This window comes from Grampus griseus (genome assembly GCF_964374135.1).
Source record: "Grampus griseus genome assembly, chromosome: 21".
In the NCBI taxonomy this organism is placed as follows: Eukaryota; Metazoa; Chordata; class Mammalia; order Artiodactyla; family Delphinidae; genus Grampus; species Grampus griseus.
In genome coordinates, this window is record NC_139015.1 from 9,405,975 (window position 1) to 9,418,754 (window position 12,780).

Below are 12,780 nucleotides of genomic sequence, written 5' to 3' on the forward strand. Positions count from 1 at the left end.
GTTGTCCTTTTATAGCCACACCCACTTCCCTCCTGCCGCCACCCCATCCTTAACCCTGGCAACCTCTAATCTGTTCTCTATTTACATGACTTTGCCATTCCAACAATGTTATATGAGAGGAATCCTGTAAGGTGTAGTCTCCCTTTTTTCACTCAGAGTAGTTCTGTGGAGATTCACTGGGGCTGTTGTGTGTGCCCTCAGTTTATTCCTTTGTGTTGCGGAGCAGTATTCCATAGACCGGATATACCAGCTTGTTTAGTCATTCACCCACTGAAGGACATCTAGGTTATTTCTAGTTTGGGACCATTATGAATAAAGCTGCCATAAACATTCATGTACAAGTTTTTGTGTGAACATAAGTTTTCATTTATTTGGGATAAATGCCCAGAAGTATAATTTCTGGGTTGAATGGCAATTGAATGTTTAGATTTTAATGGCCAAATAATTTTCCAGAGTGGCCGTACCATCTTACATTAACACCAACAATGCCTAAGTGACTCCTTTTCTCTGCATCCTCACCATCATTTGATGTTGTCTATATATGTGATGTTATTAGCTGCACTAATAGGTATGTAGTGATATCTCTTTGCATTTCCCTAATGGCTAATGATTTTGAACATCTTTTCACGTACTTATTTGCCATCTGTACATTCTCTTCAGTGACATGCTTTTTCATGCCTTTTGCCTGTTTTCTGGTTGGGTATTCTCATGTTTTTATTTTATTTTATTTTTTTGCATCTTCAGCATTCTCAATATATTTTAGATACTAGTCCTTTGTCAGATATGGGGCTTTTAAACTTTTTCTCTTGGTCTTTAGCTTGTCTATTCATCCTATTAACAAAGTCTTTCTTGGAGAAAATTTTTTTAATTTTGATGAAGTTTATTAATTTTTGCTTTTTATAGAACATGCTCATGTTGTCATGTCCTTGCCTAGCCTTAAATCCCAAAGATTTTCTCCTAAAAGTTTTTCTAAAAGTTTTATAGTTTTACCTTTTGTATTTAAATGTGATCAACTGTGAAAGAACTTTTGTGTAAGATATGAGACTTGTGTCAAGGCTCTTTCCCCAGCACTGTGTGTTACTTTTGAAGCCCAGGAGAGGGATTTGTGCAACGTGCATTTGAGCAGCCAGCAGCTCTGCTCTTGATCTCGGAAGGTCTCAGAAAACTCCGTGTCTCCATTTCCTGAAGCACTTTGTCATTGTCAGAAAGGAGAGGAGGAATGTTGACTGAATTAAGCGGAACTTGGTAGAATTCATACCTACTTTCTTTAATTTGGAGTCTGGGATTGAGTGGAAGCACCCATTGGATGACTTGAGGTTCCTCTTTTCTGTGTGTTTCCTAAACCTTTTCCAGCCACCAAAGCACTGATGCACATGTGACAGAGTTCTGATGGCCAGTTCAGGTCTATCCTGTCAGATACAGTCAGTGACCCTCCAGAAGGAGATTTCCCTATTCAGTGCTATGATCGAACCCAAAAGAGCAACTTTTCAGAGAAAGTGTTAACCTGACCACGTGCATAAAGAGTTAATTCAATTTTCTTAACTCAAGAACATGAGAACTTAATATGCAGGGTAAGATCTGACTGTTAGATATCTCTGCTTCTGATATGGAGCGGATTGGTGTCGCTTTATATGTTTTTCCATATACGTGGTAAGCATTCTCTCTGTGGAGGTTATGTTATGAAAGGGTGTTTTAAGATAATAAATGTACACTAAGCAAACTTTACTTCTATGAACGAATAACGCAGTTGATAAGTATACTTTTTTTTTTTTAAAAAAAAGGGACTTACCACATAAATGCACACTTCTTTATCTTTACTCACTTTGACCCTGAAATGTATTGTCCACTCCACAACTCATCCATAAAAGGCAATGTGGTATCCATCTCCCTTCCAGGGCTTGAATACTGCTGAGTTGCTGTCCGGCTGCTCAACATCCGGCTCTCGATAAATATACTTTTAGATGATGTTTAAAAACATGCAGGGGGGCTTCCCTGGTGGCGCAGTGGTTGAGTGTCCGCCTGCTGATGCAGGGGACGCGGGTTCGTGCCCCGGTCCGGGAAGATCCCACATGCCGCAGAGCAGCTGGGCCCGTGCGCCATGGCTGCTGAGCCTGCGCATCCGGAGCCTGTGCTCCGCAACGGGAGAGGCCACAACAGTGAGAGGCCAGCGTACCGCAAAAAACAAAAAACAAAACAAAAAACAAAACAAAACATGCAGGGCTTCCCTGGTGACGCAGTAGTTAAGAATCCACCTGCCAATTCAGGGGACACGGATTCAAGCCCTGGTCCGGGAAGATCCCACATGCTGCGGAGCAACTAAACCTGTGTGCCACAACTCCTGAAGCCCCCATGCCTAGAGCCCATGCTCCGCAACAAGAGAAGCCACAGCAGTGAGACTCCCACGCACCGCAACAAAGACCCAACACAGCCGAAAATAAACAAATAAATAAATTTATTTTAAAAAATAAAAATAAAAAACATGCAAGGAGGACTTGACACATTTAATAGGACATGTCCCAAATGCACAATTTTTTAGAATAGAAAAAGAACACAACTCTGCATATTACTTTAATATGTATATATTCCATAAAGTCTCCAGTGTCAAAAATGACTTTATCCCATTGGAAATAAATTTGTGTACATTGCAATTCTTATGACACAATGGTTCTCCACCACCATTGCTGCCTCTTGCAAACAAAAACATCAGGTCCGTGGCTCTCACGCTAAGTGGAGCACAGGTTCAGATCGCTCAAGTCCATCGCTCTGGATTCAGAGACAAAGAGTAGCGATGTCCCTTAGATGCCACTGGGCCTGTGGAAGTTTCTTTATGACTTGAAATAGTCCAGGGAACCCCTGGGGAAATTGAAAAATACAATACCCATCACCTCAGGAACAGTATCTTCTTTTTCTAAGGTGATAGAGGGATAAGACTGATGCAAGTAAAAATATTGTTTTCCTTTTTATGGCAATAAACTGGAATGATTCAGTCACCAAAATCCCATTTGAAGAAAAAAACGTTTAAGAGAAAATTGAGTGCAAGAAACATGTGGCATATAAAAGAAAACAATCATAAAAAGGAAATGAGTGTATGCCTCATCCATAACTTTGTATGACCCTGAAGGTGAAAAAGCAATTTCTGACCCCAAAGAAATGTCTTTGGTTGGGGACTTTCATATTAGTCTCCAAATAAGCTTTATTGCCTTTATCAGAAAACATCTTTACACAATTTGTAACTAGGGGAAAATAAAATGGCATTTATTTCAAGGACCCAACCAATGTATTTCCCACTGCATTGTTTAAAATGGTTTTGTCTTCCCTAAAGTCGTCTTATTGATTTTGTATTTTTAATCCAATCTAGATTACCCTAAGAACTTTTTATTTTTATTTTATAACTTTTTAATGGCATGCTCTATTATTATTATTACAGATATGCCAAATGGAAATTTGCTTTAGAAGTAGAAACTTCTTTCAAAACTGAATTAAACCTCATACCATTAAAGGACATATAACCCTTAGTACAAGCCTGTGTTTTATATACTGATATTCTGTGGATCTTTATTTGGAAGGGTTTGAAGAAATTTGTTGAGAAAAACATGCTCTATGATAACAGACATTTAGAATACACTGGATTAAACTTTTTTTTTTTTTTTTAGTTTCTTTACTGTAGGGCTTCTCTGAGCCTTTAATCCCTGATGTACAGCGGGGATCTACAAGAGGGAGCTAGAGTATACAGTATTTGCCCATCTTGTTTGACCAAACACCTTTAATAACCTATAGAAAAGTGTTCTACCGAACACTTGTTTTTGCAAGGCTCATATGTCTGTTGAAATTCTTATTCATGTACAAAATCTGTGCATCTTTGTGTAAAGCTTTTTTATTGAGTAATGTGTGTGTTTGCTTTTAATGAATACTGAATAAAAAGTCGGAAAGAGAAGTAATAAAACATCTTTGTTTTAAAAATTACAATGAGACTTATCTATGATCTCCTTGGCTTTTCGTCTAAAGGTTTATTTTTAAATTATTTTAATACTACATTCTTACTTACATATTTATCATATAAATATTTCTATGGGTGTTTACTAAGAATACCACTGTTTAATAATAGACAATTAACTGTTTTAATACTATATATTTATTTTTTCATTATTTTAATGCTACATTAAATTAATTCTCACTTGGAAATGAATATGTAATCATCCATGTGCCCACTTGCTTGAGGAAAGAATTAAGTTTATTTGGGGGATGTGAAATTCAGTCCAATGGCCAAGATTTTAAATGTGCAATAGGATTTACTTCTGTTTTTTTCTGGAGTCTAGAGAAATCTCAGCAAAGGTAGAGCACAGGTAGAGCTTAGATTCTTTAATTACTCAAATAGTAAACTCAAGATCGTTTGTAAAATACTAGTTCAGTGGAAGCAGCATTTTGTTGCATAGGTGATGGCCATGATGGGCTATGATTCTGGTGATTGAATACTATAATTGCTGTTCTATATTATAAAGATTTGTGGCTTATGGGTGTGACACTTATGAGTTTCTAACTAGAAGCTTTGTGTCCTTGGGTCCATTCTGCATTCTACTGCTGTCCTGGTCTTCTTTTGGGAAGATGTGCTTGCTTTCCACCCTGCATTCTAATCTTTGCCTCTGATGGGAGGAGAGTGGAAACTAAAAGAATCTTCCTCAATGACTCTGATATGGCATTTCCTGCTCCCTTCCCATTGAAAAAACTACATGGAAGCCCAAATTCTTCCTTTCTTTTTGGTATCTACTGAGAATTCTGCTTCCAAGTAAAATTCCCCTACTCAGAACACTAATAATAATAATAACAAGGATGACAGGTATGATAAGCCAGCCATCATGCTGTGGGATTAAGACAGAACTGAAGTGTCTGCAGTGTCCAGTATTACAGTAAAGTATGTTATCTGAAAACACATCCACTGAAAATATGTCAAAGGTGTTGGATACAATTATTTTTAGCCTTTTAAAATGTATCACTGAAACTGCAAGAACATGAGGAATCCTGAGAGTCACCAAAATAATGTGAAATGCAGAAAGGTCATGAAGTTCAGAAGTTGGCTTTGCCCTGGGAGCATCTGTCAGTTGGTCCCTGGTGACACTGAGCTTCCATTTTGAGAGTCTGTGGGCTGAAAGAATAGGAAACAAGGTCTAAGATCTTTCCAATATTGGAAATGTAATTGGAGACCCTCATATACTGCTAGAACTCCAAAGGGAGGATGTCCTACTCTCACTATAAGGGAGAATAGATAGATGGTAGAGATAGATAATAGATAGATATAGATAGATAATAGATAGGTGATAGATAATAGATGATAGATAATAGATGATAGATAATAGATGATAGATACATGATAGATGATAGATAATAGATAGATAATAGATAGGAGAGAGACAAATATGGATATAGATATAGGTATAGAAACAGACACAGATATAGACAACTCATAACCACAAGCAGGTTTCAAACTAGCTTATAGATAAATTCATGCCATTTCTGTGGCCCAAAATGCCTCAACAGAGATTTTTTTTTTAAAGAGGTAGAAGGCTTCTCATGTTCCAGGCACATGGTAAAGTCAAATGAGAATCCCCTCTGGATAAACACACCTTCAAAACAATTATTGCAAGTGAAGTTCCAAAAACAGAAATGCAAATTCAAAACTCAGAGGCACTTTAGATTACATGAGATATTGGAATTATTATCAGATCAGACTGTAAGAGTTTAAAAAATAAAAGAGAATAAAAATATGAGTAGGGAACAATATGCTGTATAAATGGCCAAAGATATTTGAACAAAATGCTAACTAACAGAAAAGCACAGTGAAAGAAAGTTGAAAACTCAACATGATAAAATAATAAATTTGATGCAGATGGAGAGAAGATTGTGATAGGAAGATAGTCTAAAAAATTACCCCAGAAGATGGAACAAAGATAAAAAAATGATTTAAAAATGAAAAGTTGAGACACAGAAGATAGAGACATTTGTCAAATTTTAATTCATAAGAGAGGAACAGAGATAATAGGAGAGAACTGATATTTGACAAGATAGTGGCTTAATCCTCAGATTCAAAACTTCAGATGATTCCAAGTAGGGTTAATAAAAGGAGGTTCATACATAGACATAATATTGTAAAACTTTTATTTCCTTAGAAATAAAGAAGATTTGTACACAGACATCATATTGTGAAATGTTAGGACATCAAAGACAAAAAGATGATCTTAGAGTCGTTTCAGACTGTGAGATTAAGTAGGAAAACTGGAAGGCAGAAGAAGTGGGATAATTTCTTAACAGTATTTAGGGGAAAATAAGGACAACAACAGCTATCCTAAACTATAAACTCGGTAAAAATATTCTTTAGGATTAAAGGAGAATTAAAAATATCTTTAAAGAACTAAAGGTGGTTTTGGACAAAACAGTTTAAGAGAGTTTAGTTCATCTTAGCTGGTTGTGCAGTGGGAAGGCACTGACCAAAGGGAATTTATCCTATTTTGTTTTCCTCAAGGTTCCTTGAGATTGGTATTCTTAAATTATTTAAATTGTGGCATGTATTTTCATTAAAATATTGTCAATGAGACGATCAAAGGGGAATGTGTGTGTGTGTGTGCATAGTATGATACAGAAATCCTTAATATATTACATAATTGGTTGAATTTTCATGAAGATTTTGCTAGAATCTGTTCAAAGGAAGCATAATCAAGATGCATGCTATTGAATGTATTCTTGAGGGAAAAAAAAGCTTCTTTTCTTACATTCATATGTGGACAAGTGATTCATTAACCCGGATCAAGAGCGCTTCAGCCCACAAGGGCTCTACGTCTATAAGAGTGCTGGGATCGTGTTTCCAGTCATTGATGTGATGTTGTCCCTTCTTTCTAGCATCCATCGCGTCCACCTGCAACGACCCAGGTATACCTCAAAATGGCACCCGCTATGGGGACAGCAGAGAGCCAGGAGATACCATCACTTTCCAGTGTGACCCTGGGTACCAGCTCCAAGGACAAGCTAAAATCACTTGTGTGCAGCTGAATAACCGATTCTTTTGGCAACCAGACCCTCCTACATGCATAGGTATTGTGCAACAGAAAATAGAAATTTTATATTTCGGAAGGAATGCATGTTATCATTAAAGTTGCTCTGTGTATGTATTATTCTTCAGGAGTATTTCTCAAGAGTTTCTTACATGCCCTCTGGTTCCCTGAGATTATATTGAAATTTTATTACAAACCTTTAAACTTTATTTTATTAAGTGAGGTAAAGGAAGTAGTTTACTTAATGTATGGTAATTGACATTTATCTAACATTTCCTATCCTTAAGAAATCTCATAAAAATATGGATCAATCAAATTACTGTAATTTAAAATTCTGTGTGGCTGAAAATTCATAACTCTACCATTGTCGTTCTTATTTTTAATATAGAAACGTGCCCTTAAGCAAAACCTACTCAATAAAAAGGTGTGTTCTCTTTTTTAGAAGATTTTTCTGTAATAGCAGTACATTTTTAATAGAATCCTAAAAACTAGAAATTACACTGTTTATGTCAATATAAAGATAAAAGGAGAGACTTCTTTCTAAAATTTACTAGAATTTTATAATTTGACCTTGTTAAAGAGAAAACAATTCGCGTGCAGACTTTAGTTTGAATAACCAATATCCAAGATAGTCTATCACAAATATGGTTTTAGGGCAAGACATATTTATATATAAAATAGTAATTACATGTAGATTGTCCCTTCAGTCAATTAAATATTTTACCATAAATACCTCTGTATGGTATCCCATCTTAATTTTTAAAGGAAACTTAATTTTAATGAACTGTCACAGTATAGTTTGTACTTCCTTATAATCTGTTTGAAAAATATAAAATTAATCTGCAAAGACAGGAAGTGATAATGAAGTGATATGCACATAGTTAATGGGCCATTTTGCATCAGGTGACCTTGAGGGAATTTTGTGACTTAAAATGATTTTTATTGTCATAAGGGATTCTCAGTGGTTCTGTGGAGCTATAATATGCAACTCTTAACTTATTACAGAGTGTTTGCAGGATTCTGAAGACAGATGAGAATTGATAGCTCTTCTTATTAGCATGCTCAGCCCTGTCAGAGAGCTACCCTGTTTATGCAATGTTCTGTGCTGCACGTACATTTCGTGACTTTCGTGAGCACAGTCGCATTTTACCTCAAGCTGAATCATCAGGAGATGTGTCAGATTTCTACGTGTTCCTTTTTTAAAGTGGAGTAATTACCTATAAATGCAACCATCATTTTAAACCATTCTTCTATTTTTAAATCAGGAGAAGCACATTTTTTTTTCCAGTTTACATGAATTTAAGCTTATGGAGGAGTACATTAAAAAGCAATACAACTACCAGTCAGTCTCTTGAAGGTAATTTCTTGGTTGACATTCATGTAAACCATTCATTGTAAAATTTGACCACCTTTCCAAATAATCTATAGTTTTTTTGGGTCATCTCTTAGTTACCTAATTTTAATCAGCGACTAGATAAACCAGTTCTCAGCAATGAAAATAGGTAACACTTTATCTGTCTTGAATATCAGCTCCAAAAATAAGCCAAGATCACTCCCAGGCCATTGAATATCAGTTCTGTGGGCAACAGAACCACCCACATACAGGTATCACGTAACACAAACGTGGAAAATACGTATTTGGGAATAAGTGAACAATATCTTTTTATCATATTGTAAACATATTTTGCCCCAGCAATGGGATTATGCCTCTGTACGATACTCATCCCTTAGAGCATGGTCAGGTATTAGCACTCATCTACATTCTGTTCTGCTGATACGGACATTTTTTATTTTTTTGCTTTTTTCTTATTAAACATAATGTGGTTTTGCAGAAGTTTTATAAGCTACAGTTAAGAAAAAAGAGGAAAAAAACACTGTCACCTTTTTACCTGAAGGCAACTACTATTAGCATAAACATGCATAAGTAAGCTTCATAATTATTTTATGTGTATATAATCTATTTTTTAAATGTTTTTAAATGAAAACACCCTGAATGATTATTTTGTAAATTACACTTTTACTTACTGGTACACGATGAGTATCTTTTGTGTTATTATGTATTTTTTACTAATTAAGTTTTATGCCTGCACAGTCTTTCTCTGTTTGGATGAGTATTGACCAATATTGATTCCACTAATCCCTCCTCAATGTACGGTTAGGTGTTTCAGCCTTTTCCCTTTCACGAAAATTGCTGATATGAACACTTGTTGCAAAACACATCCATGATTGTTTATGAATGACATATTTCTACAAACTTAGGTATTTCTAGAGTTTTCAAAACTTTTTCAGAAAGGTTGCACCAATTTACGTCACCGTCAGCATGATTGTTTATTTTCCCCGACTCAGAAAAGGCACTTTATTTGATATTTCTTAATCTTATACTATGGGCAGGAAGTGAAGATTCCTTGGCGTTTTGATTGGCATTTTATATTAAAAATGAGGATGAACTGCTTTTAATTTCATATATTCTTATCGACCACTTGAATTTGCTCTTTCCTGTTGACTGGCTAATTTCTTTTTTCCGTTTTATTCTTAGTGTATTTTTTCCTCCTATTTGCTGTTCTTTCCCATTCTCTCCCTTTTATAAAATCTCTTAACCACTCACCTGTTAATATGTTACTCATATTCTCACCAGCTTGTCATTTGCTGCTAATCTGCCCTGTGATTTGCTGCTAATCTGCCCTGTGATTCGCTGCTAATCTGCCCTGTGATTCGCTGCTAATCTGCCCTGTGATTCGCTGCTAATCTGCCCTGTGGTTTGCTGCTAATCTGCCCTGTGATTCGCTGCTAATCTGCCCTGTGATTCGCTGCTAATCTGCCCTGTGGTTTGCTGCTAATCTGCCCTGTGATTCGCTGCTAATCTGCCCTGTGATTCGCTGCTAATCTGCCCTGTGGTTTGCTTGGATGCCTCACTTCTTTCACTTCACAAAGGACTCCAGCGATGGAGGCACCTCTTTCTGGAACTGAGTCTTAAAAGACCGATTCTCTGGACCAGAAGACACTCAGTACTTTCTGATTCTGAGTAAAGTGTCCCTTGAACATCTCCACAGTTTCAGTTTTCTCATATAGCCCACAATACCTTTTGTCCAAGTTCAAATTCTAAAGAGCTCTGCAAAGCAAAAATGCATTCCGAGTTTGCAAAAACTTATTTGGCGGCACCATCCTGCCCTGATCTACAGGGTAACTGTTTTGTGGCTATTTACCCCACTTAATGGTGTGAACATTGAAATGTTCTGGTGTGGAAATAGTAATGTGTCTAGTTAAACAGCATCGCTGCAAACCTTAGTGGATGAACGTGCTACCGTGTATGTCAGGAAGGTCCACCCTAAGGGTTTCGAATAAGGAACTGTGGATTGATGTGAATTTGTGGATTTTGTCTCTATGTCCATTCCCTCTGGAGAATTTCTAGAGTGTCTGAATTGCGTTTTGTACTAAATGTAATCCTATCCAAAACAGTTTGCAAGCTTTCTAATGAAAACCTGATGAAGCTAAAATGAAGAATTCCCCACCAAAGAGAGAACAAACCCAGCAAGACGGTCCTCCTTAATTCCACTTTAAGCCTTTAAATAACCTCATTTGAAAATGCCACCTGGGACCATTATGAATAAGACAGGATCTGCCCTTTGTTTCTTTTCAATTAATATTTGAGTCTCATCCCTGAACTCTTCCTGCTGGTGGTACCCTTGTACCCGGTGTCCTGAATCTGTCATGTTTCTTCTTTTAAAACCTGAGCGGAGTAGCATAACCTGCGGCCCTCAGGTACCTCTGTCCCCACCTCAGCGCCGCCTCTGCTGCTTGTCCAGGCTTCTCACACTCCAGGCTGTCAGCACCTACGCGGTTCCGGGGGAGGCCACGTCCTGTGAGAGCCACTTAGCCGATTGTCTCCACATCGTTTATTAAAATAAAACTGCATACTATGGAAAATGTGGTTTTAATCATTTTGAAGAAAGTTATATCGTATTGCTCTTGAGAGTATATCTGTAAGAATTTATTATAAATATTTCCTGTGATATTACTCAGAGTTTGCCTTAGATGAGACGGAAGTTATAACAAAGAGTCTTGGGATTTTTTATATTTTTTCTTATGGAAAGTTAAGTTTTCAGGAATGTTAAGTGAGTATTTAAAGACACATCCATATCAGAAAATTATAAAGTGTGTAATCTTCATCTTATTTTCAAAAAAGTCCTTGTGTATGTATGTGGAAAATATCAGCCATTAGCATATTTCCTTCTCTACTTATTTTTTTCCCTGAATATATACATGATCAATGAAGTGAAATAAGGTATGCAGTTTAGAGGGAACAGTATAATTTAATCAGGGTGATTTTTTAAGAACGGCTTGGAACCAATTCACAATATTTGCTATGAAGAACCTTAAACCTAGCATATTAATGTGAATTTTGCATTGTTTTAGTACCTTCCACAGCATGGAAGCTCTAACAGGAACATTATCTACTAAATAAAGCAGTCCTAAACATTTTCAGGTTCAAGAACGAAGACTGTCTTGCCTGTTAACAACAATAAACTATATAATCGTTGCCTTAACTAATACAAATGTAAACACATGTAATTAAAAATTAATGACTGCAGAAACAAACTAAATTTATTACTGTCATCTGAAGTGCTTCTTCCTGATAGTAACCTTCTAAATAGTGTGATGAAATAATATTTTTAGGGGTTTAAGTTCCTGCTCAGCCTCCTCTTGGTCATCTATCCGCAGATATCACCGAAACTTTACCTGTTAGTTTTGTTATTTTGAAATGTGGGGAAGATATCCGAGGCCTACGTATAGCAGAGGAGTGTGAGAAATATACGAAATAACACGTATTCATTTATTCAACAAATCTTTCCTGCATACTTATTATGATCAAAAACTGTGCTAGGCTTAGAGTTACAAGAGTGAACAGAAGACGGATGATCATTATGCCACTGGAAGCAAACTTTTTAGAATAAGTAAGCAATGACTTTGTAAACCATAAGAAATGACCAAAGAATTGACATAACCGTAAAATGATATTCATGGGGATTTTTTTTTTCCTGTGCAGTTTGTTTTCATATATTTATAGTGTGGAGGATTCAGGTAATCTGTTCAGTTTAACTGGGTAAAGTTTAAAATTAAAGGAAGTAAATTTCATTTGTCAGCATTGAAAATCCTCCTTAAAAATGGAGTGGAATATTATATAAAATTTGGTAACAATCACATAAAAACATGTACAGACCTTCTGGGTCTTAAATTTCCTCTGGGTAGTTGTTTAATAAGCCAGTACGCAGTGTCTTCGATGAACCCTGTGCAGTCTCCTTTCACACTGACCAGCACCCTTCTCTCCCCTGAACCTTCCTCTCCTGTGACAGCGGCCTGTGGTGGGAATCTGACTGGCCCGGCCGGTGTCATCCTGTCCCCCAACTACCCGCAGCCCTATCCTCCCGGGAAAGAGTGTGACTGGAGAATAAAGGTGAACCCAGACTTCGTCATTGCCTTGATATTCAAAAGGTACCGTCTCTTATGGAATACCTCTTTTAAGTAGGACTTACATATTTTTTTTTTACATCTTTATTGGAGTATAATTACTTTACAATGGTGTGTTAGTTTCTGCTTTATAACAGAGTGAATCCATTATACATATACATATGTCCTCATATGTCTTCCCTCTTGCGTCTCCCTCCCTCCCACCCTCCCTATCCCACCCCTCTAGGTGGTCACAAAGCCCTGAGCTGATCTCCCTGTGCTACACGGCTGCTTC

At 36.7% G+C, this 12,780-nt stretch overlaps 1 protein-coding gene across 1 annotated transcript in view; it reads left to right on the top strand.

Annotated features, from left to right (window-relative positions):
• The window catches only part of CSMD1 (CUB and Sushi multiple domains 1), a gene marked incomplete at its 3' end in the record, with an annotated part of 1,748,580 nt that overhangs the window by 1,526,055 nt on the left and 209,745 nt on the right, over window positions 1–12,780 (top strand). The window contains exons 27-28 of the mRNA XM_082680517.1: window positions 6,889–7,080; window positions 12,392–12,530. Coding sequence (XP_082536643.1) covers window positions 6,889–7,080; window positions 12,392–12,530 — 331 coding nt within the window. The remainder of the gene's footprint in view (window positions 1–6,888; window positions 7,081–12,391; window positions 12,531–12,780) is intronic.